General features: G+C 43.9%; 1 protein-coding gene across 1 annotated transcript; it reads right to left on the bottom strand.

Annotated features, from left to right (window-relative positions):
• Positions 1–20,538: 20,538 nt before the first annotated feature.
• Positions 20,539–23,989, bottom strand: sub1b (SUB1 regulator of transcription b). Its single transcript, XM_062543225.1, has 5 exons — positions 23,872–23,989; positions 22,943–23,012; positions 22,004–22,126; positions 21,632–21,740; positions 20,539–21,081 (listed from the first exon to the last, which is right to left on the bottom strand). Exons 2-5 carry the CDS (start codon positions 23,009–23,011, stop codon positions 21,002–21,004), a joined length of 381 nt encoding a protein of 126 aa, XP_062399209.1. The 5' UTR covers position 23,012; positions 23,872–23,989; the 3' UTR covers positions 20,539–21,001.
• Positions 23,990–24,000: the final 11 nt, after the last annotated feature.

Raw genomic sequence — 24,000 nt, 5'->3', positions numbered from 1 at the left:
GAGTTATCCACACTAGTTGCATAAAACACGCACACTTACTGCAAAATGTCTCTATAAGACTCACTGTTTGTGCAGTCCACAAGCACATTTGCTACCATAAGCTTAAACTTTGTTTTTATCAACTTCTAAATGTAACATGCACTCCGCAATTCTCACTCGTGTCTCTCGTGTCGTTCTCTCCTCCATGCTCTGCTTCCTGCTTCCTCTCGACCTCTCACCCCGACTCCTGATTGGACTTCTCTTCCAGGTAAACAAATTTTAACTAACTTATTTTTTTATACATGTAAACATTATTTAAACATTCTTAACATTATGCAATGCACATTTTAATGAAAAATAACAAAATAAAAATACAATGGAATTCCCATAAATTCCCATAGGGCTACACAAGGACAGAGACAATAAAGAAGATCTTACTGAGAAATAGGGAGGGAGACTTAGACCAGATAACTGACAAATTGATGGATAGCTACATTTTTTACATATTCGATTGGTTGACCACAGGGTATAAATAGATTTAACAACAAAATGTGGTGTTGTTTAAAGGGCATGCCCTCTCAAGAAGCCTTATATCAGCAAAGCATGAAAACAGTAACCAAAACAAGCAGACACAGATGATTGATTACAGACAGACAGACTGACTGACAGGCAGACAGATAGATAGATAGATAGATTTAACTATCTGTGATAAATTGAGAGAGAGAGAGATTTTTGTATAATTTACAGGTTAACCATAGGCTACAAATAGCTTTAACGACTGTACGTGGTGTTGTCTAAAATGCATGACATGCAGAAAGTCTCATCTGAGCGAATTGTTTTTGATTTGTTATACAAACAGAGAGACAGAAAGAACATGATAGAGACAGAAAGGCAGATAGATAAAGTAGAGCCTTTTGCAGATGTCTAATATACATAATTATGTAATGTGTAATAATTTGCAACATATGAACTTGAGATTAATGTTTTCCATCTCTTACTCAAGATGCAAACAAATTCAGAATGGTGTGTGCTTTTACTCTCCCTGTGTAGAAAAAAAAAAACACGTCAGTAAACACCCAGGCGTGGCATTGCAACGTATCGCCGTGGAGACTGGAGAGCTCAAATAACGCCCAGATGTTTGGTCCCCCGAGACAGCTGGCGGTGCTGCGTGCGTGCTGCAGGACGGATCCGCCGGCCCGTCACGCCGCAATAACAAGTGGATGAAATACAGGAGCACTTCAGCAGGTAGCTGGAGCAAAGCCAGGCCGTCAGCGCTCATATTTAATTAAAGGCAGCAGTCAGCCTTCTCACATGGACACGCAGTCAGTCCGTCAGCCGAGCAAAGCAGGAAGACAGACTTCAGGCAGCCACCGCTCACCTAGAGGAATAACGCAGCTGGACCACAGCACTGGTAGCAGCTGAAGCCAGGCCAGGGCCCATGCTGCCCTAACAGACAGCTTCTCTCTTTACACTTCCCCCCTCACAATTTATTTCCTAGATGCTGGTGGACCGTGTTTTTACTCTCAGTGAACACCAGAGTGTTAGTGTTTACTCTATAGGTGAGCAACACCTATACTCTACTCTACTTTACACGGTAGTAGAGTTAACTGGTACACTATTTGAGCCTCCCTGCAGCGAGTGTCTTCCTCTGCTCCAGGAAAGAGGAAGAGTGACTATGAGAAGCAGAGCGGGTCCACCTGAAATGAGATTCACACAGCATCACGGGGTTATGAAATGCACCATGCTTACACACAGTGAACACGACAGTGTCGTGTGTGAAACGTAATCGTTACCGTATGAAAACTTTCTGGTGCACGAACAGGCTGTTGAAATAATGTATTATTCATTCAGTTTAATGACTACAGACTGGACTGTCCACAAGCTCCCAGAGCTCCCTGAATGGAGTTATTCTGGGCATATTCCACATCTGCCTTGTTGTTTTCTGCATCTTATAGCTTTCGATGAGTATGGTTTTCTTTTATCAAATTGGTTGTTGAATTTAATATACACAATTATACCCTCTGGAAAGATTATCTTGATTTTATTTCGGGATACCATGTGGGTACAAAGACAAAAATATGTGTGTGTGCGTGTGTCGGACGGGTGTGACTACAGTGTTTTGTTTTTCTCTGTTGAAGACTATTGAATTATTCATCGCCCTCCATAACAAAACATTGTGCATTTTTATCGTTGAATCCCTTTGGTCAAAACTTCCATTAACCCAAAAGCTTTGATCTGCAAGTGAATTTAGCCCAGGCAGGGTAATTCTGTCTTTTCCAATAACTGAGCTTTTGATGACTGCCGTGCCAGTGGTGTCCGTTGGAGTCTGTTGTCATAATCAAACACATCTTTCAAAATGGAGAAACAATGTTCTTCAAAAAGTCACACTATGGGTAAAAGCGTCTCCATTTTCCACTGAACAAGTGGAAAGTTTTCTGAGCAGCAAATATGATGGCTGGCATTAACGTAGGCCTACGCACGGGGCACACCTGTAGCTTATTTCAGATCAGTTTAGCTGTGTTGTATGAGGAACTAGATCAGTGATACGAAATAAAACACCTCATATGATTCCCTACTTATTTTCGCCTGCTTTCAAACATATATTCAGGCTGTACAACAAAATGGATGTCTCTTGACTTTCTCATCCTGACATTAATAGACGTGCAAGGTAAACAGTGCAAGGCTCTTGCTGGATTCTTTTTTACCCCACTGGCCAGCCATTTTAGTGATGGAAAAGTGATGCTACTTTTTTCCAGCCAACATGTAAACGCAGGCTAAAATTCCTATCATTTTTCACATGCTAGTCAACGTTTTGGTTACGGAGCACAGGTTGTTGTTCTGTGCAATCACAATTTAAACAGAACCACTTGCATATGCCAGCAGTGGGTGATTGGCTCTCTTTTCCTCTAACGGTTCCCAAGGTTACGGCAACTGTATGGTAGAATGCTGAGTGGAACATTGTTGACTGGTTCCTTTGACAACAAGGAAGGCAATTAGCTGTGAGCTGACACGCAAGGCCCAGTAATGTTTTAAGGTTGTGGACATTCTTTGAATTTGTGAGGGTTAGTTCCAGTAATTTTGGACAGTAAGCGGAACTCTTGCCATAAATCAAAATGGTTTCATCTCCCTCAGTTGGCTAAATCAGTGGGGTGCACACAAACCTCTTCCTATCCGCATCCCAAAATAGATTTTATTCAATCACATGCTTCCATTTGTTACAGTATGTCTATTTTGAACGTTTTCTTTGTAGAAATGGAAGGAATCCTTTTTCACAGGAGACTGTTAGACTAGACAAGCGACAAGACAGGTGCTTACCTTTGACATTTGAGGTAGAGAGATAAATATCACCACTTATTTAGCCGTTCCTTTTTCCACAATTATCACTGATATCTGATGTTCCCACGTGTGATCCAAGCCTCGCATCAGAACATATGCCCTTGTTTGGTAAACTTTGTTCTTGTAAAACCACAGGGAGGATGATTGAGCGCTTTGTTATGGAACATCTACTGAGTCCCACAAAAGAGGACGTCATGAGAAACGGTCATGACAAACATGACACAGAGGTTTGGAGTTTAGAACTCTTTGTCCAGATGACCCTGCTGGACGCTGTTTCTTAGCCACCTCAGACCGCAGGTGGACCTGGGACACATCGAACAAGGATTATCTCAATCCCAGATAAGTTCCAGATGCTCAAGGTTTGCATTTAAAATGGCCCCCAGACTCAAGCTCTTTATTATCCTGATTACCCTCACGTGGGAGAACTTTGCATCCGCAATGATTAGTTAGAAACGGTCCATGTTTACAGCAACATAGGCAGCAAGGGGCAATGTTTGCTTTCACAGCCTGCTCAGTCTGAATGATACCCTGGATCATTTCGCTGGGGAGGAAGGAGGGACTGTGGTGGATATTGAGCTTCGTTGTCATTGCTCAGATCGTTGCCTGACTGCGATCCAGCACGCACCACGCACACTCCGCACACTCGAAATTTGTGTAAAACTTGACACTGCTTGATGTGAAACACAGGGCTGTTCCAATATCGTGCTTACGACATCCCCTCGTCTTTTGTTGGTTTTGTATGCCATTATGGGTGTTGCATTGCAGCTCGTATCCGCGGCACTTAACATTAGCTAAGTGGATGTTGGCCGCGGCCCTGCTTTACCTCATCACGCAGGCCGGGACCAGATGTGTGTAAATTCCAGCATTTTTTCATTTCCTTTTGAACATTTACATAGGGACGTAATAGAAATACCCCGCGCTCGCCATACATCAACCCCCTTCAGAAACACACCGGGGAGGTGGAGGGATACACGTGCCGGGCCAGTTCGCAGCCAAGTCTGTGCCGGACTCATCCACTCTCTCTCTCTCTCTCTCTCTCTCTCTCTCTGGGTGCTCTTGGTTATAGCCCTGCGCTGGATTGCACAATCACCTTTCACATCTGGAACTACTGCACGGGGTCTTTCAAGAGAAGTGCGGCCAGGGAGCTCCGACCACGCAACAATAGCGGGGGCCTGAAATGTGTCTCAGGGACAGTGGCTGTGGCCCAAGCATCAAACACAGCCTGTACGTCTGTGTGTGAGTGAGTGTGTGTGACAGCTCCCATGTTAGACACCACCAGAGTAACGGCTGTGAACAGAAACCAGGGCATGTTTTGTGTGTGTGTGTGTGTGTGTGTGTGTCAGCGGCCCCTCTGGCAACGAGGGCTCACTGAGACACGCTCAAACGCAGGGAGGGGTGAGAAAGTCGGGCAGTTAGCTAGTTACTTGGCGTAATTGTTTGGTATCGCATGGCATTTGAATGAGCTCAAGCTCCAATACAGGTGCTGAATGGCTAAGTGCAGACAACGTCCATCTGCCCAGAGCCAGGAGTTTGTGAGATCACCGGGGAAATAAAGTAAACAAAATAAAAAAAAAAAAGGCCCAATTGATGGCATTACCTGTTTGGGGGCTCATCTGACTTGTATTAAAGGCTCTTTGAGAGGAAATAATAACAATAATCATAATCAGGGCAAGCTGTTCGCTGCCCTATGGTGCGTCACTCGCACTAAAGGCTAAATGAGACAATCTGGTTTGTGGAGCACTCTGGAGAATCACAGGCCCTCGCAGCCTTTCCTCTGCAGTATAAATGAATATGCCATTTGCCCATGGACACATATTCCACTGTGTAATACTCATCCCGCTTAATCCTCTGTGGTGTCTCGGAAGAATTGTTTTTCAACACCTTGCGGAGGAGATGTAGGGCAAATTGAACCCACGGAAGGTTTTTTGAACTGCAAAGTGACATTCGGTAATTAAAAACTGACCTGTAAATACACGTTTCTTTAATCAGGGAAGTTGGCCCAATCATTTCATCACCTAAAACTGAACCCCAGCGGTTGATATTTATTGTCCTTAGGGGAGGTTTCTTTTTTTTTTCTAATTGTTTCAAAGACGCAACGCTTGTTGTGAAGCCCACTGATAACACCGTAAACTGTCTTTATTCCCCCAAAGTATTCCCACGGTTTCCTTCAGTGGACTAATTGTGCCATAAAAAGTGGGGAAATTTCCCCTTTCCAGCTCTAAAAACATTGATAAAAAACAACAATCTCTTCTACATTGTCTTGTGGCTTCATTAAACTTGATAGGGGACTATTTAATTATGACAGCAAAGCAGTTGTACCCAGAGCTTGGCATGCACTCCGCAGGCAACTGTGCACAAATCATTATAAAAGGGGACTTTTACAGATGAGACATCCTCTTCACATTATACTCTTCTGGGAATCAAAGCTATCACAGGACCTATAAATCACTCAGAACAAGAGCAATTTCTTTGGACAACTCCTGTTATTACCAGCAAGTACAAGATGAAATATCACTTCTAAATAAATGTAAAAAAACTCAACAATACGGCACATCTGTTTTTACTATGTGATTAGAACCACGTAACAGTACTGTGGGTCTAACGATACAAGAGCTATTGCCTGGATCTCGTCTAGTCAGCAAGGATCCGGATGGGCTCACTCAGAAGCTGGATTGCCAAGCTGAGATGTTAAATTAGATTCATAGTAGAATGATGTTTTTCAGATAAACCACAAATGAGATACCTTTTTATGCCTCACTATCTCAGTGGGGGGAGACGTTTTAAAAAACAAAACAAAACAACAACAACAAAAAGTCCGGAACATTCCTGTAGTGTCGCACCACAAACTCGTTCTGCTCTCCTTCTCCCCTGACTGCTTGATGATGGTACCTGCTTCCAATCACTCGACATGCTCCTGCTCTTCGGTGAGGGGGGATGCTGGTACACCATGGAGCCAGGGAGCAGGGAGCGGGATGGGGGGGAGAGGAGGGGGTGGGGTGGGGTGGGGGTGCGAGATGGAGCGGGAGGCCACTTATCAGAGACATTCCCGGAGCGAGCTGCACTGCAGATACTGTGCACAGGGCCCAGCTCGAAAACTGTTTGTTTTTGCAATAAATGTTTTGGAATATACCAAGGAAGTACACAATTAGCGCTTGTTTGCGTGCACGGAGGAGCTCTTGTTTGAACCAAAGGCCCGCTGTGGTTGAGACTCATCATAACTTGTTTGACACAGATGAGCGGATAGTGTTTGGGTCACAGGCATGTTTGCGTATATTGTACTTTTTTTTTTTTTTTTCACGTGACACTCTTGCTTTGGCCCATCAAAGTCCCTCCTAGTTCTGTCGGGGGTTAACAAGTTCATTCACAAGTAAATAAGACAATTATAATTATTAATTCAGCAAACAACCTTATCAAGTCGCATATAGCAGGTAAGTCATAGTTATCAGCATCTGTACTCCCATCGGAAACAAACACATGACCTTGTGATGGACAGCGCCGTACTCTGCCAGTTCGGCCACGGGAACACAACAACCCAGACATCTTGGACTCCAAACCCGACTTGGAATCATAATAAAAAAAGGCTGCGTTATCTGAAGGGAGTGACTGGGTGAGGCACTGTTGGCAGTGGCACAGGTAGCCACAGCATCTTGCAACACATAGAAACCAGTTTGATAACTTTCATTTGGTGGGGGAACAACATGGAGCGTACCCTTCAGCAGGGGTGCTGTGAGGCAGGGGAAAGTTGGGGCGATTCCGAGGGGCCTGCACTGACAAGAGGACCCTGATAGAACATAATTTACAATATTACTGAGGCCAGTATTGTGGTCTTTCCTAGGACTTGACATCTCGAACAGCACCTTCTGTCTGTGTCTGTGTGTGTGTGGATTGATGCATGTGTACCGTGTTGCACCCTGTCAGGGTCAGGTCACGGGAGGTGCGCTCTGCAGGGGTGAGGCTATATGGGCTCCCCCACCGCCCACTGCACCAGCAGTTCCCCTCTCAGAGTTCCTGGAAGTGTAGCAGGCTGTGCTCCCCACTGCGTGCTGGAGAACACTGCGTTTCTTCGATTTCCAGCCTGCCACAGCCACACGTGCTGCTGGGCACTGCCCTGATTAGGCCAACGACTCGCTGTGTGAAAACAAGTGATTGGCGCAAAAAGTGTTGGCAGAATCGTTGAGAAAAGCAATGATCTACTGGAGTAGTTGAATTGAGCTCTCTTAAAGTGAATGACACATAAAATGCAGAAGAAAATATGTGTGGGCTGATTCATATCACGTGGCGAATGAGACAAAAAACGTGAAGTGCCTCTCCACATGATGTCAAAGTCAGATGAGCCAGTCATTTAGGATATACATCTTGCTCTTTCACTGACATTTGACATGTCATCTTCATTCAAAGCAAACAGCAAACTGCCATTTGGAATCTATTATGTTGCTGCTCTGTTTGTTGCCACAACATGTCCTTCCACCGACTGTAAATCCACCTTCAGTATAACATGTTCACAAATACCATAAGGTCTAATGAGATAATTAAGTCTCAACAAAGCCTTGAAATGAATACAATTATTCATATTAAGCACCATATGTTATAAACAAGATTGTATTTGAAACAATAAATTAAATGGATGCTTTAGAAATTATATACGGAATATACTTGTTGTTCAGTTTGTTCTGTCCAGTAATTTTATGGTCCTTTCTTAAGAATTCAGATGGATGTGTTGTTATTTTTAGGGAAAATAAATAGGCCGAACAGTGACATAAGGGAATGCAGAAGGTTTTCATAGGTATCCTTAAAGGAACTGAAGTACTTTCAGTAAGTGATTCACAAAAAGAAAGATAAGGTGGTTTTACCAGAACTATAGCTTGTGTCTATTTGAACATGACGTTCCTGGAATACACCTCAAACACTAACTTCAGCTGACACCATTAGCCCCCCACTCTATGCCAAAGCCCAATCTGAAGGATATGAGGCCTCAATAAATCATCTGAACACACTAAGCGGTATTTGTCTGTCAGGCCTCCGATGCCTTTATTACTGTTGCAATTGAGCCACTCTCCAAGTAATGTCATCCTTTGTTCTGCTGTCTCGCTGTGGTAGTTTGACTCTTGGCTTATTACTTTTCGCCTTGTTCAGCGTCTCTGCAGTTGGATGGGCCCGTAACTCTCCTTTCCAAGGGCCGTTTTGTTTAATGTTAACACGTTTCCCCCTGACGCCTAGCAACTCCGATGGGAGCCACTTAATTAAAAAGAGAAAGTGAAATGTAATCTGGACTTTTGGCTGCCTCGCGATTCATTCCAATCTCCAGTAAGCTACGCTGGTTTATCTTGAGTAGGGGTGCAGGCAATAAGCATTACTCCCTTAAGAAGCTTTCATGGCCTTATTAAAAGATCCCCTTTGTCACTGAGAATTTAATGAGAGGTTATGATTAAATGCATTGAGTAATTAAATGAATAGTGGAAAAGAAATGGGTTCTGTACCAAATGCAATTCTCTCAGACTTCAGCCTCTATCTTCTAGAGAGCTCTCTTGATATGAAGTGGAGAATATTATGTAATCAAGACGATCACCGCTGAATCCTTTGCCGTACCTCAGTCCCTCTGACTATAGTCTGAAGTTGGGGCTGCATGGGCACTCAGTGGATATGGGGGAGTCTGCTGTTTCATTAAGCCCTCTTTGACCTCAGAAGACCTCATTTACCACCTAAAACGTTGCCAGACTCTTCTCTGGACACACAGCGGCCACCATGTACACAAGTGTGGTCTGGGGAGAGAAAGTCTGGGAAATGTCAACAAACACCAGCCTATTGAAAGGTTACTGGAAAGGCCACTACCAAGGAGGCGACGTCCTGGCACTTCATTCACATGTGTAAGTAAAGTGGCTTCCTGGACATCTATTAAAACAAGTCCCCTTGAAGCCAAAGATATGTCATGGCTGCAGTGTTTGAGCATGTCTGTGGTGTGTGTCTAGATTTCAGAGCTGCACAACAGTGTACGGCAGTGCGCTTTTAAAATGGCACATCCAGACAAAAGAGATAACTGCTCGGCATTAAAAAGACGAGAAGATGAGGTGCTAACATTTTTCTCATTTATCATGTTCTCAGTCTGTGGTCAAAAGAAGTACACCACCTCATCAGTATAATTTATCAGCAGACTCCCAAAAATGTACATGAATGTATATCCTTGTCTCAATGACTTGCATCAGTCATTTACAACAGAGCCCAGGTACAAGCAAGAGGCAATGCCACTCAGACACTGCATACAGCACTATTGTGAAATGTGTTTTGGCTATCACACTATGATGCTACATAAAAGTTTAAACAGTCTCAGACATGTTGTTGAATCCTGCATTTCTACAATAGCATTTCACAATTTTGTTCAACCAAAACCCATCATGGAACTGACACTGCAGTGTGACAAAATACTATTGAATTACAGCAGCACTGCATGTAGAAACAAAATCACTGGGTTGTGTGTCTGCTTGGTTGAACTAAAGGTGTTACAGATGTTTCAACAGAAGCTGGTAGGATAGTTTTCACATGAGGGCGAAACAAACAGTATGTTGCCATGATGGAACAACATTGTTGTCTCTTGAGTCAACACCCTAATGGATCTGACTTCACTAAAGGGTGCATACACGATAGCTTGTCCTTAGATTCACTGATTCACTGGGTATGCGGGTAGTAAAAAGAAGTATAAGACAGCATAAAAGTCTTCTAGTTTGAATGGAATAAAGTGCTTGAAGAGTACAAAAAGTGTTTGATTTTTTATTTCTTTGACCAGGGAGTATTCAGCACCGTACATTTGGTTTACAGGTCTTCTGTCTGTTCTTAGACAACCCTCATAGGCTTGTCATGTGATTTCTGTCAGATAGCGTGAACCCAATCGGTCCTTTAGAGTTTTCTCCTCAGGTTCACCTCCTCTTGTTTTGAAACTCAAGAGGCAAATCAAAGGTGTAACAGCTGTGTTCTATGCTTTTAACACATAAGGTCAAAGGGTGTCAGCTCTTATCAACTGCCTCGGTGAGGACTTAAATGAAATCAGATGAAAAAGGGAAACCAGAGTGAGGACAAAATGTACACAACATGTACAAGTAACATAAAAGTGAAAGACATCTCAAAAGAGATAGTTTTCACATCACCAACCACTGAACTGTGCTGACAACAGATGATATCATCAAACAAAATATAAAAGCTTTAGAGTTCACAAAAACGGATGCAAAGATGTTGTTTTAATGACTGTGCTGTGTAAAAATACATTATGCACGATACCATCAATAATTCATCAATCAACAGCTGTCATCTGGTCTACATCATGTCAAATAAACACAGGCACAAACGCAAAATATGATCAATTATTCAGATAACCTCCCCCCGCCACACACATTCTCTCCTGCTCACTTCCTCTGTAAACATTTCTTTCACATACATGTTTGATTAGTTTGTAGCATACTATTATGTGTATGTGTCACATGTCATGCTTGGATCAAATCTGGTGGGAATACAAAAGTGTTGTATAAGAAGCCATGGCGAAGAGGACATTTCACTGATAGAGGCCAAATATGGTGCATGCATGTGTGAAGATTGTTTTGAAGTTTTGACTTAAAGGAGAATTCCAGCGATTTTTCACACAAATCTCTGTTTCTCGAGGCCACTGAGTACTGAAAAACGAAGAAAAAGTCCCTAGCTCAAGCTGCTGCAGCTACAGTGCCTGCAGTCAGGCAGCTACAGTGCTACACTCTGGGAGCATTAAAAAGCATGGAGTACTACTGTCATTGAACTTAGATCGATTTAGCTGAACTTTGACATAGACACATCAAACTTAATTTTACTGTGCAGTTCCACCAAAGGCCATACAGTGTATAATACATACATAATACTTAGCAAAGAATCGTGGTGAAAGAACCTGTCTTTCTAGTATTATACCTGTGGATGTGTGGGGGAACTGCCAACTGGAGGGGGAAAAAAACACAAAACAACAGTGAAAGTCCAGAGGAAGAACACATGCCAAAGTGATGATAAGATTAAGACCTAATCTGTCCTGTGGGAATCCTGGAGTTAAACGCAACGGCTCACTATCTCCTCCATGTCATCTCAACTCTTGGGTCTGCAACAAACATGTCAGGGCTGTCATAACATCCTCCCTGGAACAATTTCCTCCGAGACGTAATGATTGGCCTTTGAAATCCACCGAGTGCTTGGCTTTTGCAATGCGACCAGTGACTATAGCAAGAGACTGATACTAGAAAGCTTGCAGGGTTTATGCAGACATTTGTCTGTTTTACATTTCCGAACTTTTCTTGGTACAGGGAAATGTCAAGAGATAATTTTTGAAGTCACTAACCGTTGTCTGCCACTGTAGAAGTGGTGCATTTTGTTATACAATTAAATAAAGAACTAATTAATAATTGTTGGTTTTTGTGAAACAAAATAAAAAACTATAATTCCTTGAACCTATAGGGAAGGGACTTTATTAGCTGCGCTCTTAATACAGACAATAAAACAAAAGAAATTACACTGAGTTACTACTAAGCATAATATGTACCCAGCCTCAGCTTTTTACACTTGGTCCATACACATATACGGTGATCCACCAGCAAAAGTTTCAGAGACGCTTGACAGGGCCATCCGCTGGGACTCTGCTGGCTAGCTGATATGTGACCATTCAAAGCGAAATCAGTCGTTTTGCGCACAACGTTATTTTGAGAAAATCAACAATAACAAACTTCCGGGTTAAAATGTTGAATTTCACGTTTTTGCATAATTTGACTGTATACAGTCTACAGTTTCATATCGTGAACGCATTTCACGGAAAAACATACGTTTTGACTGTTAAATCCGGCGAAGATTCAACACATTTGCTGTCATTCCCGTTGTGCACACGCCGCTTAAAAAGGTGATTTCTCCTCTTCTGGCATATCGTGACAGGAGACCCATGTCAACTTTGGATGCGGTTATCTTAGCGATAGTTTGTGTAATACCCTCGATATACATATCGTTGGAAAGCTTAGTTTATGGCCGTTCACGTGAGCACAATGACTTAGTTTATTAAATTTGACCGAAACGACTGGTTCCGCTTTACAGGGTCACATATGGGACAATTTTTGGGATTTTTGTCATTTTTTTAAACGTTGGTGCAAAATCACTCAGTGCTCTGTTTAAGTTTGCAAACACAGAACTGTTCAGCTGAAAATCGGTTGGTGATGGACTTTTCCGCTAACTGACACTGGCTTGTTGTATCTGTGGCCCAGACCAGAAACTAGAAGCACAGAATGTGAAACTGCCCTGGGTCCACATATACCTCTCTGTAAAAAAAAAAAAAAAATCACCGTTGTGTCCTGTTGCGAGAGGAATGCAAGCATCAGTGACAGGTACTGGGGGTAGGAATGAGAGTGTGTCTGTGTGCGTTGGGGAGGGTGTATGCGTGTGTGGGGGGGTCAGAGCCAGCAATGTTTTAAAGAGTCAGGTTTCATGCTTTGCAAATATTTAACACTTACAGAGCGCATATTTGGACGTGCCCCTAACAGAGTTGGGTGTTTTGCCTTGTTGTACGGCAGACACCCCCTGTTGTGTCTTTCCTCTTCCTCCTGGAGCAATCTCCTTCGTGGTGTAACTCATTTGGCAACATTCCTCCCAGCTTTTAAAAAGGGGGCCATGGCAGCACACACACACAGGCATGTAAAAACAAACTCTCGGGGACAGGTTAATAGGACCCAGAGTCCACATTGGGGGGGTGGGGTGGGGGGGTTATAATGCCCTGGGCCTGGGAGTCAAGGCAACACTAGCACACACACACACACACACACACACACACACACACACACACACACACACACAGACACACACACACAGACACACACACACACACACACACACACACACACACACACACACACACACACACACACACACACAAACACACACACAAGCTCTTATCTTAAAGTGCCATTTCCACACCTCTCTGACATTCATAAAAGCCCTATACTTGTCTGCTGCCCTTGATATTATGATGGATGGAGCTTCGGCAGGCAGCAGAGGGAAAATACCCCTGTCACTGTTTCATTTATGGACGCGGTTTAAAAGTGGCCAGGCCGATCCAGCGTTTGATATTTCCTATAAAACACTTACAGTGCTGGTCCCATGTTCCACAGTGCCATCAAACAGTGACGACTTAATTGTAACCATAGATGTGACAGGACTGTATTGATTTGCACAAAGGAAAAATTCCTCAGGAGTTATTCTATAAGCTTGCCATTTGCCAAATAAAACGAAGAATGTGACACCGTAAAAGTAATGATTTTCGGAACAAAATAATAATACAAACCCACATTATTACTCCAAATTGTGCTGCAGACATTCCACTAAACCTCCCTTCACCTCCTGAGTGCAGACACAGGCTCCAGGCCCCGTGGGAGCACATTAAAAATCCCTCCACGTCATTAGGGGCGCGTTTTAGTCCAAAATATTCCATTTATTAAACATTTTAAAGGAAATGGAAATGTGAAGTCTCGAGAAAAAAAAGGAAAAAAAAGAGAGAGAAACATTAAATAGGGCTTGTGACTTAATTAGTGTCGAGGATGCTTGCCTTGGGCGATCTCTCAGCAAATGGCTCAATCGCCCAGCGTGAGGGTACAAGTAGAGCCATCGTTGCACACCGCTTGCTCGCGCCCGTTCGTCAGCTTAAGCCATAGGACAGGCTGCATTTCTCTGCAGGTTCGTACAAGGCCATTACGGCCCTCGACTCCCAGAAACCATGACCTAAGTGCAATCAGATGACAAGAACCAGGAAAAGACAACTGGGAAAGCAAACTGCACAGTCACTGAATGAAGTCATCCAAGATTTTTGAAACTGGGTTGAGCTTAATAGATTTGACAATGTTTTATAGTTTTAAGAACCCCTATAAAGCATGAAAAATCGTGTGATTCAAAGACTTTGGGAACACTTTATAAGTGACGTGACAGATAAACAGACAGACAAATACACAGACAGACAGACAGACAGACAGACAGACAGACCGACAGATGGAGCACAGACACATCCCAGATTTTCCCACCATTGTCTCCGAGGAGGAGCGTTTGGGGAACAGATAGTGCCTAGTCCTGCTACAAAGCAACAGAGCCATCACTGTTCAAACATCCTCTACTCAGCCCTGTCTCTGGCCCTTTTTTTCCCCTACCGAAGAGAAACACTACATGTTGACTTTGCGTGTGTGTGGCAGACAGTTGTACGTCAGAGATCTTTTTTTTTCCCCAAAAAAAGTTCACAAATCTTGGTTTGTTTAAATGTTGTATCTTAGCATGCCATTGTGTGCCCTTGTCTGCCTTCAGTGCACATGTTGCATGAGGAGACTGCGGGTGTGCTGTGAGGTGGCTGTCAATAAAAGACTTCAAAAGGGTTTCTCATCACTGAAGACACAGTGGAAAATTCTTCCAATTTACTTTTGTCAAACCATTTTCTCTCTCTCACTCTCTCTCTCTCTCTCTCTCTCTCTCTCTCTGTCTCTCTCTGTTCGAAAAGGCCTTGATGTTTAGGTGACTGAGAACACAATACCGGACCCACAGTCAGAACGGACCACATAACAACTTTGGGTTTGTATGCACAATGTTCCAAGAATTTCCGTAGATTGTGTTGAGCTGAGGGGCAGCTGGAGTCTCCTGAACTGGGGAGACTAGAACGGGGCCGAGTGGAAAACCCTCACGCTCTCACAGATTTGACATAACCTCTAACAGCCAAAACAGAGGTAACACGACCATGAATATTTAATGACCGCCTCATTCCAAACTTTCTGTTTTTCCATGAACCACGGTGGATTTTCCCCCAGACACGACATGGAGTCCAGTGGAGGACAAGACGCATGCGAGGGAGAATTCATTTCCCCGCTATTACATGGTGATTAAACAAAAGACGTGATATAATTTATTTTCGTAGTCACAGCAGGGGGGGAGGGTCAACGCTCGGTTCTGTTTATGTGCTCTAAAATATTTAGCGCCAACAATTGCTCCATAATGCAATCTTCCACTGTTAAATACAGTGTGATGACAGAGGACATGATTAAATATGAAAAACTGCGGCGTTATCCAGCTGATTAATGACCGCTTGACTGCGAACCTCTGGCACCGAAAGCGCTCCCGAGCCGGAGCCGAGACTTGTATCAGGAATTACCTTTTTTCGCTTTGGACCACAGTGGCAAAGAATTATAAATATTTACAAGCATGACTCCTTTAATTGCATCCTGGGGGGATCCGCGGCACGGAGGCAACTCTGTTCTGCTCTGCGAGTCGTTCCGACTCCGACGGCACTGTAGGGGCTGGTTGCATAATGGCCCACTTCAGATGCCTCATCATCTGGGGAGAGACATTGAGAGATATGCGAGGCCCACAGCGCAGCAGTGCGCAACACAGCACAGCACAGCGCAGCACAGCACAGCACAGCACAGCACAGCACAGCATCACCCCCGGTGTGGTGGCTAGCCAGCAGACACACACACTGTCCCACTGTGAAATCCACTGAGCTGGACTCTGAGGAAAACCTTGGCTCGTTAGTTGATAACCCCCCTACCCCCATACCCCCACAACTTTGCCACCCACCCCTACCTATCATCCATCCCCCAACCCCCCCCCCCCCTAAATCCATCTCCAGCCCCTGAGGCAGACGAACACGCTCCTAAATGCCTGAGTGCCTACCGAGGTCTGGGAGAACGCCTCTCGGGTCGGCTCGTCGAGACGGGGTGAAGGGGACGGGTGGCGCGGGGGAGCGCGGAGGTGTGGTGCCGAACAAGCCGTCCACTATCGGCGTGAATGATCACTGTTCATGCGGCATAAGGCAAGAGGGGGCTTGTTTGGGCAGATTTACGGCCCCACCGCGGACAGTCGGGGGAGGGTGGCGAGGGCTCGCTCGAGGCGGGGCGGGGTGTGTTTCGGAGTTGGGGGGTGTGTGTTTGGAGGCAGGTTGAGGGCACCTCCAGATGACCCTGAGGAGTCTCAGCTCGGCGGGGCTGCGCAGCGAGTGCGACGAGGCAGCCCTGCCCCAGCTGAGAGGGGGGGGGTGGGGGGGTAGCTATCAACAAGCCACTGCATTCCATAGCCATCCCCGGCCAACGCAAACAGCTGCGGGCAGAGAGAGGGAGAGAGAGAGAGGGAGAGAGAGAGGGAGAGAGAGAGGGAGAGATCCACGGCGCTCACCTCGCCTGCGGCACCGCGCCATGCCGACTGCGAAAATCCCCCAACGTGAGAATCACCACATGTGCTGTTTCGACTCGGGGCCCTGCGTAACGCAGAGCAGCAGTGCAGCAACACTGACATGTCACTCTGTGTTTGTATGTGTACGGCAATATATGTGTGTGTGTGTGTGTGTGTCTGTGTGCATGTAACTCCAGGGCAAAAAAAATACCCCAGCATGTGCTTTAAATACACATATGTGTGTTTCAATAAAGAAATGTTATTTCATTCGCAAAGCATAATAAGAAGAGCAGAGGTTATGAACGTGTGTCCCGTATGGCAGTGTCGATAGAGAAGCGTGCAGTGGAGAACCTAAATCAAAGTGACACAGCAGCTTGTCAGAGAAACAGCGCACAGGACTGGATATGGAAAGAATTCCGCACAGCGGTGTTACATGGATACCTGGTCAGGGCTTCCTGTCACTAAGCATTCCACACTCATTCACCCAGCAGCGGAAGTCTCTGGCACCGCCGCCGAGGACTCGGACAAATAAGGATACCAGACTTGGAGCAATGCAGACGGCCTCCCCCCCCCCCCCCCCCTTCTCCCCCCTTTCACAGGTCATGGTTTCACTTCGGATTCCCATTTCAACATCGGTTTGGATCAGAGTGAAGCTCCAGGTCTGATCAAACAGAATCTTCCATATGCTTTCCTGAGCTCTGTCTGTAGGGGCCTTTGTAGTGAGGTCGTTAGGCAATCTCAAACAGCATCTCATCAGAAGGCCTCAGCTGAATGTTTGACAGTATTTGGGGGGGGATGGTCATCAATAGTGGATGAGGGCCCGTTTTTGATCTGGCAGTTAGGCTTATCTGACCTGACAAGCATCCAGAGCACATCTTCCAGTCCCGTCTGCTAGCTTGCCTGCCATCCACAGCTGTGGTCACCAACCTGGCATTTATTTGAAATCCCTTGGAATCCATTGCATTTGGTTGGTGTCACATCTCCCTTCTAAATGACTAATTTTCGAGCGCAATCCCACAGTCATTTTAAAAATATGCATCCTGTTACTCAGTCTGCTTTACACTCAAGTAGGTCTAAGGAACCATTTGTGTGGAATTTTTGTGTTCCACTCAATCTATCCCCCTAACTCGTAATTGGATCATGCAGTTGTAGTCTAAGCAACCTCACTTCCCTTGTGTGTTTTAAGATGAATGAATTCATTTGGCGTGGACGGTGGGAGGTGGGTCCTAGATTGCTCACTTCTGGATATCATTTGTCCACTGTAAAGATAATATGAGTGTAGACAAATTGGCCAGACCCTAACCAATACGCTCTCAGCCAATACCATCCCCGTCACGGACAGGAAACTCGAGGCGCCCCATAATCAATATGTATTTCACATCTCAATGGAGGACCAAATTCCTTCCAGGAAACAGGATCCTTTCTATTAGCCACCATGGAGTAAAACAACCGCGCACAGACATCCATCAAAGGCGATGGAGCTTTTGCTTTTTCCCCCTTAGTTCTCCTCTCTCACACCTCCTCGTCTTCGTCAAAGCCCGAGACAGTTTGACGTGAGAGCGGCGTAAGGATGAGCTGCATTCCTCTTAATGTTCCCACTTTGCAGAAATAAACAGAAACCGGACTCGGCGGAACCGCACCGGGCTGCTGCTGCTGCAACGAAAACACCAGAGGTTCTAGTGACAAGCGCGGCTCTAAGGGAGAACCACAGACGTTGACGTTTGAGCACGAGGCGTGTTTCAGACACTCCAAATGGAAGCAGATGTTGGAGGTTTGGGCTTCAGAAGGCATTGGTGGCTTTGACTATTGGAAAACGCCCTAAGTTTGCTCACTTTTTTTATTGTGTTTTTTTTTTTAAGGTTCGCCCTTGTCTTTCCACCCTCATCTCCCACCCACCGTTTATTCAGGATGCTCCCTGCATCCCCCAATCCATCATAAAACCATCAAAGTGTTTGGTTGTGCTCGGTTTCCTGAGGAGGCGGAGGAGAGAGATCAGACTGGTCCTGTCTCTCATCCAGGTGCAGGTCTCACAGACACTCCAAACCACTTCCAGCAGCGAGGGAGTATCCCTTTCGAGAGAGATGGATGTGAGGGGGAGGCGTTTGCGTGCAGAACACGGGACATCTCCTTTTCATTACGATATGTACAGACGGCAGATTTCACACATCATAACGTCCATCATTTTGAGGGCCAGGCCTTTCCTTCCACCCCACCCCCTTGGATTGGCTTCACAGACACTTCTGTCAGAGAACATACAGCATACCCCTGCATATTTGCATAGATGTTTATACCAGGGTATTTCAAGAGGAAATGGATACCATTCCATTAAGTACACATGCCCACACACAAATACGTGGCTGTAAAAACCAAAATAGAGAAAACAGGACAAGATTATAAGAACAAAAGGGACACGGTTCTTCATTGTGTCATGAGAGAATCTTAAAATCTAAGCTCAATATTATAAAGGACAATGCATGTAGGGGAACGTTAGATTAGGGACTGAAAGTAAATGTAACCTAATTGTATGCAGTCCATGCCGATTTCTCAAAGTAGTATTTAACTTTATTTATTTATCATGATTATTCTTTTTTATTCTTTTTTAAAAAAAATGTTAAGTTGTAGGTAACGGGCATGTGATTATGTATTTGGGTGAATGTTATAATCTGATGGCCTTTAATTGTTTTAGTGTTGGTATTGTAGTCGTTCCTATTCAACATGTTTTGCCATTCTACAGACAAAAATAAGCGTTTAGCGCCATCTTGTGATGTACATTTTGGTTATTTTCTGGCTCATGATGCCTTTATGTTTTAGAAGACACACACGGGAGTATTGAACATATCAAACTCCAGTCCTACAATAATTAACCTCAAAATGGTCACACACATGAGGCCAAGAATGAAGTCATGAAAGCCATAACTCAAGTCAAACTTTGCTTCTCTGTATATGTAGGGATTTAAAACTTCACATATAAATCACCTCTTCAGACGAGACAAGCAGGGTATATTTGGCAAATGCTTCTGTGTGACTATAAAAGTAGAGCACATGATCACCACTCTGTAAATTGCCTTTTGCAGACATCCATAGCAACTACATATCTCCATAGTAACAAGGTTTGATTAAAGCTGCCTAGTTGGTGATGGGCAAGGGTATTAATAATTAAAGTTAAATATAATAGATGTGAATATTTGCATGCTATCGGAAGAACAATTGCATAAAACTTGATTTGATCCCAGCTGCAATTATGCAATATGTTCAAAAAGGCTTTCATTTCAACCACGTGCAGAGTACTTTCCACATTCATAGTGGTGCAACTAACATGGCCTTAGTACTCATCTATTGCATCATAAAAGACCTACAATTAAATAAAATGTGTTGACGTCTGTAACAAATGGTGGTCGTTTTGATTTTTCACCCCTGAGTTTTTGACATCTACGGGCAAAGGCAAAGGATCTGTTCTAGACACACCACAGATGTCTGGTTTTGCACGTCGCACGAAACCACTCCGTCACAACAACTGGTGCTGGACGTGTAGGCGCTACGGCAAAAAAAAACATGATTCAATTTTGACAGCAAATGCAATTGGCTGCGAGATGGCTAGTCTGGTCTCGACAGGCAGAGCTGTTGTTGAGGTCTGGTCTAAATCTCTTGCACGTCAAAAGGGACAGTCCTTTAATATCGCCCCGCATTATTATGAATAAACCTAAAGTCCAAAATTAAAAAGATAGAATAAATTACAAAACTAAATGTGTACAAATGACACAAACAAGGCCACAAACAATAGAGCACCACGTGGTACATGTTATATCCTTTAATCAGGACCGTTCAACTTCAATCAGCCTATTATTTCCTAGTCCAGATCGCACTCTTAATTAAACACCAAGCCTGTGGGTTTCCTCAGGAACTGCCCCCGTGCCCTTTCTGCCTCCAGTGTTTTCAGTGTTGAGAATTAAACCTCTATCAGACCACCGATTTACTTAATGATTGGGAATTAGCGGACAGCACACTTCAGACACAGAACAGGATAATGTCACAAGAGACACACGCAGGAAATGAGATGAAGCCGTGAGAACGTTCACGGAGCCGCCACACAAAACGGCATTTATTACCATGGAGCTGAACACAAAGAAATCCACCATCGTCCAAGTCAAAATCAAATAATAATCAGAAAAAAAAAGAAAAAACATCCCCACATCCAACCCCACAACACACACAAAAGCAAACACACGCACGCACGAAAGCGCGCGCACACACACACACGCAGGCACGCACGCACACACACACACTCACGAGGGGCGAGCGTAGGTACATGACATAATGAACAGGGTTTTTTTTTTTTTTTAACTGGTTTACAACCAACAGGTCACATCACAAAAAAAGAAAAGAAATCTAACTCCAACAAACTACTGCAAACTTACAGCACACGTAAGAATGGTCCGTTACCAAAGTGCCTTTACAAAAGTTGGGAGGCAACCTCTTAAAAACTTCAACCTTTTCTGCACAGTTACACAGCTCATTATAATCTTCTGATTGCATCATCGATGTCAGACATTTGTTCCTTCAGCTGGTTCCACTGCTCTGGGTTCAAGGAAATACCTAAAGGTAATTTAACATACTTGTTGGAACAAACAGAACAGCAGGGACATAAATAAAGGAAACAGGGGCCAAACACGATCATCATGGAAATTTTGCACTGAGCTGAATGAGGTGGTGGGTCACCCGCTGGAAGCCTAAGCATAGCATGTTTGCTTCTTTAGCGGGACGAAAAAAACCCTCTCAGACAAAACAAAGAATGAAGAGAGAGAGAGCAATTCATCACACCAGTGGATGAATCAACTCGGGGACCCATTGGGTTGAGAGATACAGACCCAATAGCGTCCACACGTTTTAAAAAGGCAATTTTGATAGCTACTGGTGTGAGATATCACATGACTGCCATTCTGCATTAATATAATTTCAAGGGTTGGCAATGTCAACAATAGTCGTACGGTAGATTTGTGGTCGATGATAGAAGGACTTGGTAGCTAAATAAAAGCTACAATAAAAACTACTTGGTGTAAAAGGCCAGTGAGTGCACTGTTGACTCTTTCTGTCCAAACCCATGTGACGGTAAGAATGGAATACCAGGATTAGGGAGGTGACCTACCTTTTTTACCAGGCTTCATTTCACCTGCTTGGTCCATCCAGTACTCTCGAACGTCAATCAAGACTTTGCCTTTAAAATCTCTCACACTGACATACCTCATCTTTCCTATCTGAAACAGATACAACACACACACACTTAATGCAAAAAAATAATGCTAGGCAAACACATCTACTGGCTATAAAGGTATGAATTCATTCCACAATTTAGTGTTGAGAGTGAAGCATCTCTTAAGTGGCTATTTGATATCTAGAACCTGAAACAGTTCTGTTTAGGTGAAACCTCTGGAGTTCCCCTAATTTGTACCTTTACCTGGTAACAAATGAATGAATGAAGGAATGAATGAATGAATGAATTAATAAAAAGGTATTGCACCTGGAATAAGTTGTCATCTTTATTTCCATCAGCCCTTGAGGAGCCGCCGGCCCTGGAGGTCTCTCCTCCACTCTTCTGCTTCTTCGCAGGTTTCTCCGGGGCACTTGGCTTCTTTCTCTTTGCCTGTGGAGAGCACACAGGGTTGAGGGGAGATGGGCTCAGCCTCTCAGGCATCTCTCAGTGGGTGGTAAAACTTCCCAGAGAGCTCATGCAACATGGAAAATATGAATAAGTGCCTGCCTTGGATCCATTTTCGGCTGGCTGCCGCCTCAGTTAAGGTGGCCATACGCACCAGTCTGTGTGCGATTCTCAGAATTTGACTAAGAAACTATTCTGAGATTTATGGTCCTGGTGCAAACATGTGTAGACAACAGGCGTTACGCCTGTATGCTTGTTTTATTGAACGGCACATAACGACATGTTGCGTGTTAAAACCCTCAATGAGGATATTGTCTCTTGCGTCCTGATGGAAGAAAATAATAACGGAAAATGTGATTGCGGTTGTCACAGTAAATGTTGTGCAAGTACGTAAACACATTTGCTTGCTGCCTTTAGATGCTATCTCTTCCAGAGTTACATAAACACCCAACGGGTTTTCAACCATGTGCAGGTTGCAAGTTGCAACAAATGAACTGTCAATTCTTCAATTGCAAAATCTCTTCCCAGACGATTAAACAGGTCCCGTTTTTCCAAAACATGGGTGTGTTTTCACTTAGAAACAGTGCCATTAAAAATCCACTCCATTACTCTTGTGATGGTTTTTCAGAGAATGATGCATATTTCTATATGACCCAGAATAAAGTAAACCAGAATTGCACTTTTCAAGTACACAAGCTTTTTTTTTTTTTTTTTTTTACCGCTTAAAAAGCAATAATTAAAACATTCCTCGCCAAGCCACTGAGGCATATGAACTGTGCATGTAACTCCCAAGAATAATACCTTTTTCTCCACTTCACTGTCTGAATCGCTTCCTGATGTGGAGGACAGCACCTCCTTTGACTTAGGCATGCTGTTGAGAAGGAAACACAAATACTTGACCAACACTGCCACCAAATGGTGAGACATCATATCTCAGTGGCTGACTAAAAGGGCTACCCTCATCATTCTAGTCTACCATATACGTTATTTGCCATATAATGAACATGAAGTTCACGTTGATATTATTCTGTTGCAGTGAGAAAGGCAAAACATGTTTTCATCTCTCAGCTATGCGTATCGGAGGTCCTGCTTGGCTGCTAAACGCACCTGAACAATTCAATAAATTAACAAGTCATGTTGACTAACACTTCATGTTAAGTGGTTGGGACTGGGAGAATAATGGTTGCATTAAATGTCTAACAGAGGACAATTGTTTTATTTTGGGCCTACTTTTGGGCTCATCAAAAGCCATCTTTAAATAAGAAAAATGGATGCCTGTGTCCCTGTGATGGCCTAACTGCGAGTAAGTTAAGTTAATGAATACATGACTCTGCTATCTAAGATAACTCACCTATCATTTGCGATATGTTTGTTAATTTCTTAATAGGCGTGTGCATCTTTTACATTGTGTACTTTTATAACTACTATGTCAAATATTAACATTATTTCTATCATTGCTATTTGGGCTTCCCTAACTGCAGTACAATTGAAATACATTGCTAGCTAGCAGCCATGCTTTCCTTTCAACCAACTCCTGCGAGATTGTTGGCTGGCTGGCTAGCAGCATCACGCTAGGTGCAGTAATAGATTAAAGCCAGACAGCTTAAAACAGGATCAGAGAGGTATTTCGTCTTTTGACGTTTTCAGTTGTTTTAGCCGTGGATTTGTTGTCCACCCCTGGGATATGAACACTGTGCATTTAATAAAAGAAAATTAAAAACTCAACTTACATGGATGATTGTGCTATGATTCAATAGATTGACTGAAGCGCACAGGAAGTAACTGGAGGAAAGAGACTGCAGCCGCCAGAGAATTTGTTACCTTTTGCATTGTGGGTATTGAAGTTTATTAAAACATGC

This window comes from Sardina pilchardus, chromosome 8 (assembly GCF_963854185.1).
Source record: "Sardina pilchardus chromosome 8, fSarPil1.1, whole genome shotgun sequence".
NCBI lineage: Eukaryota > Metazoa > Chordata > Actinopteri > Clupeiformes > Clupeidae > Sardina > Sardina pilchardus.
This window is presented reverse-complemented; position numbering and strand designations above follow the sequence as displayed.

Coding starts and splice junctions, on each gene's coding strand:
- sub1b (XM_062543225.1), bottom strand. CDS start 23,011: ATGCCTAAGTCAAAGGAGGTGCTGTCCTCCACATCAGGAAGCGATTCA. Junction 21,741..22,003: donor AAGATGACAACTTATTCCAG/GTGCAATACCTT, acceptor TATCTGTTTCAG/ATAGGAAAGATGAGGTATGT. Junction 21,082..21,631: donor AATGAAGCCTGGTAAAAAAG/GTAGGTCACCTC, acceptor AATTACCTTTAG/GTATTTCCTTGAACCCAGAG.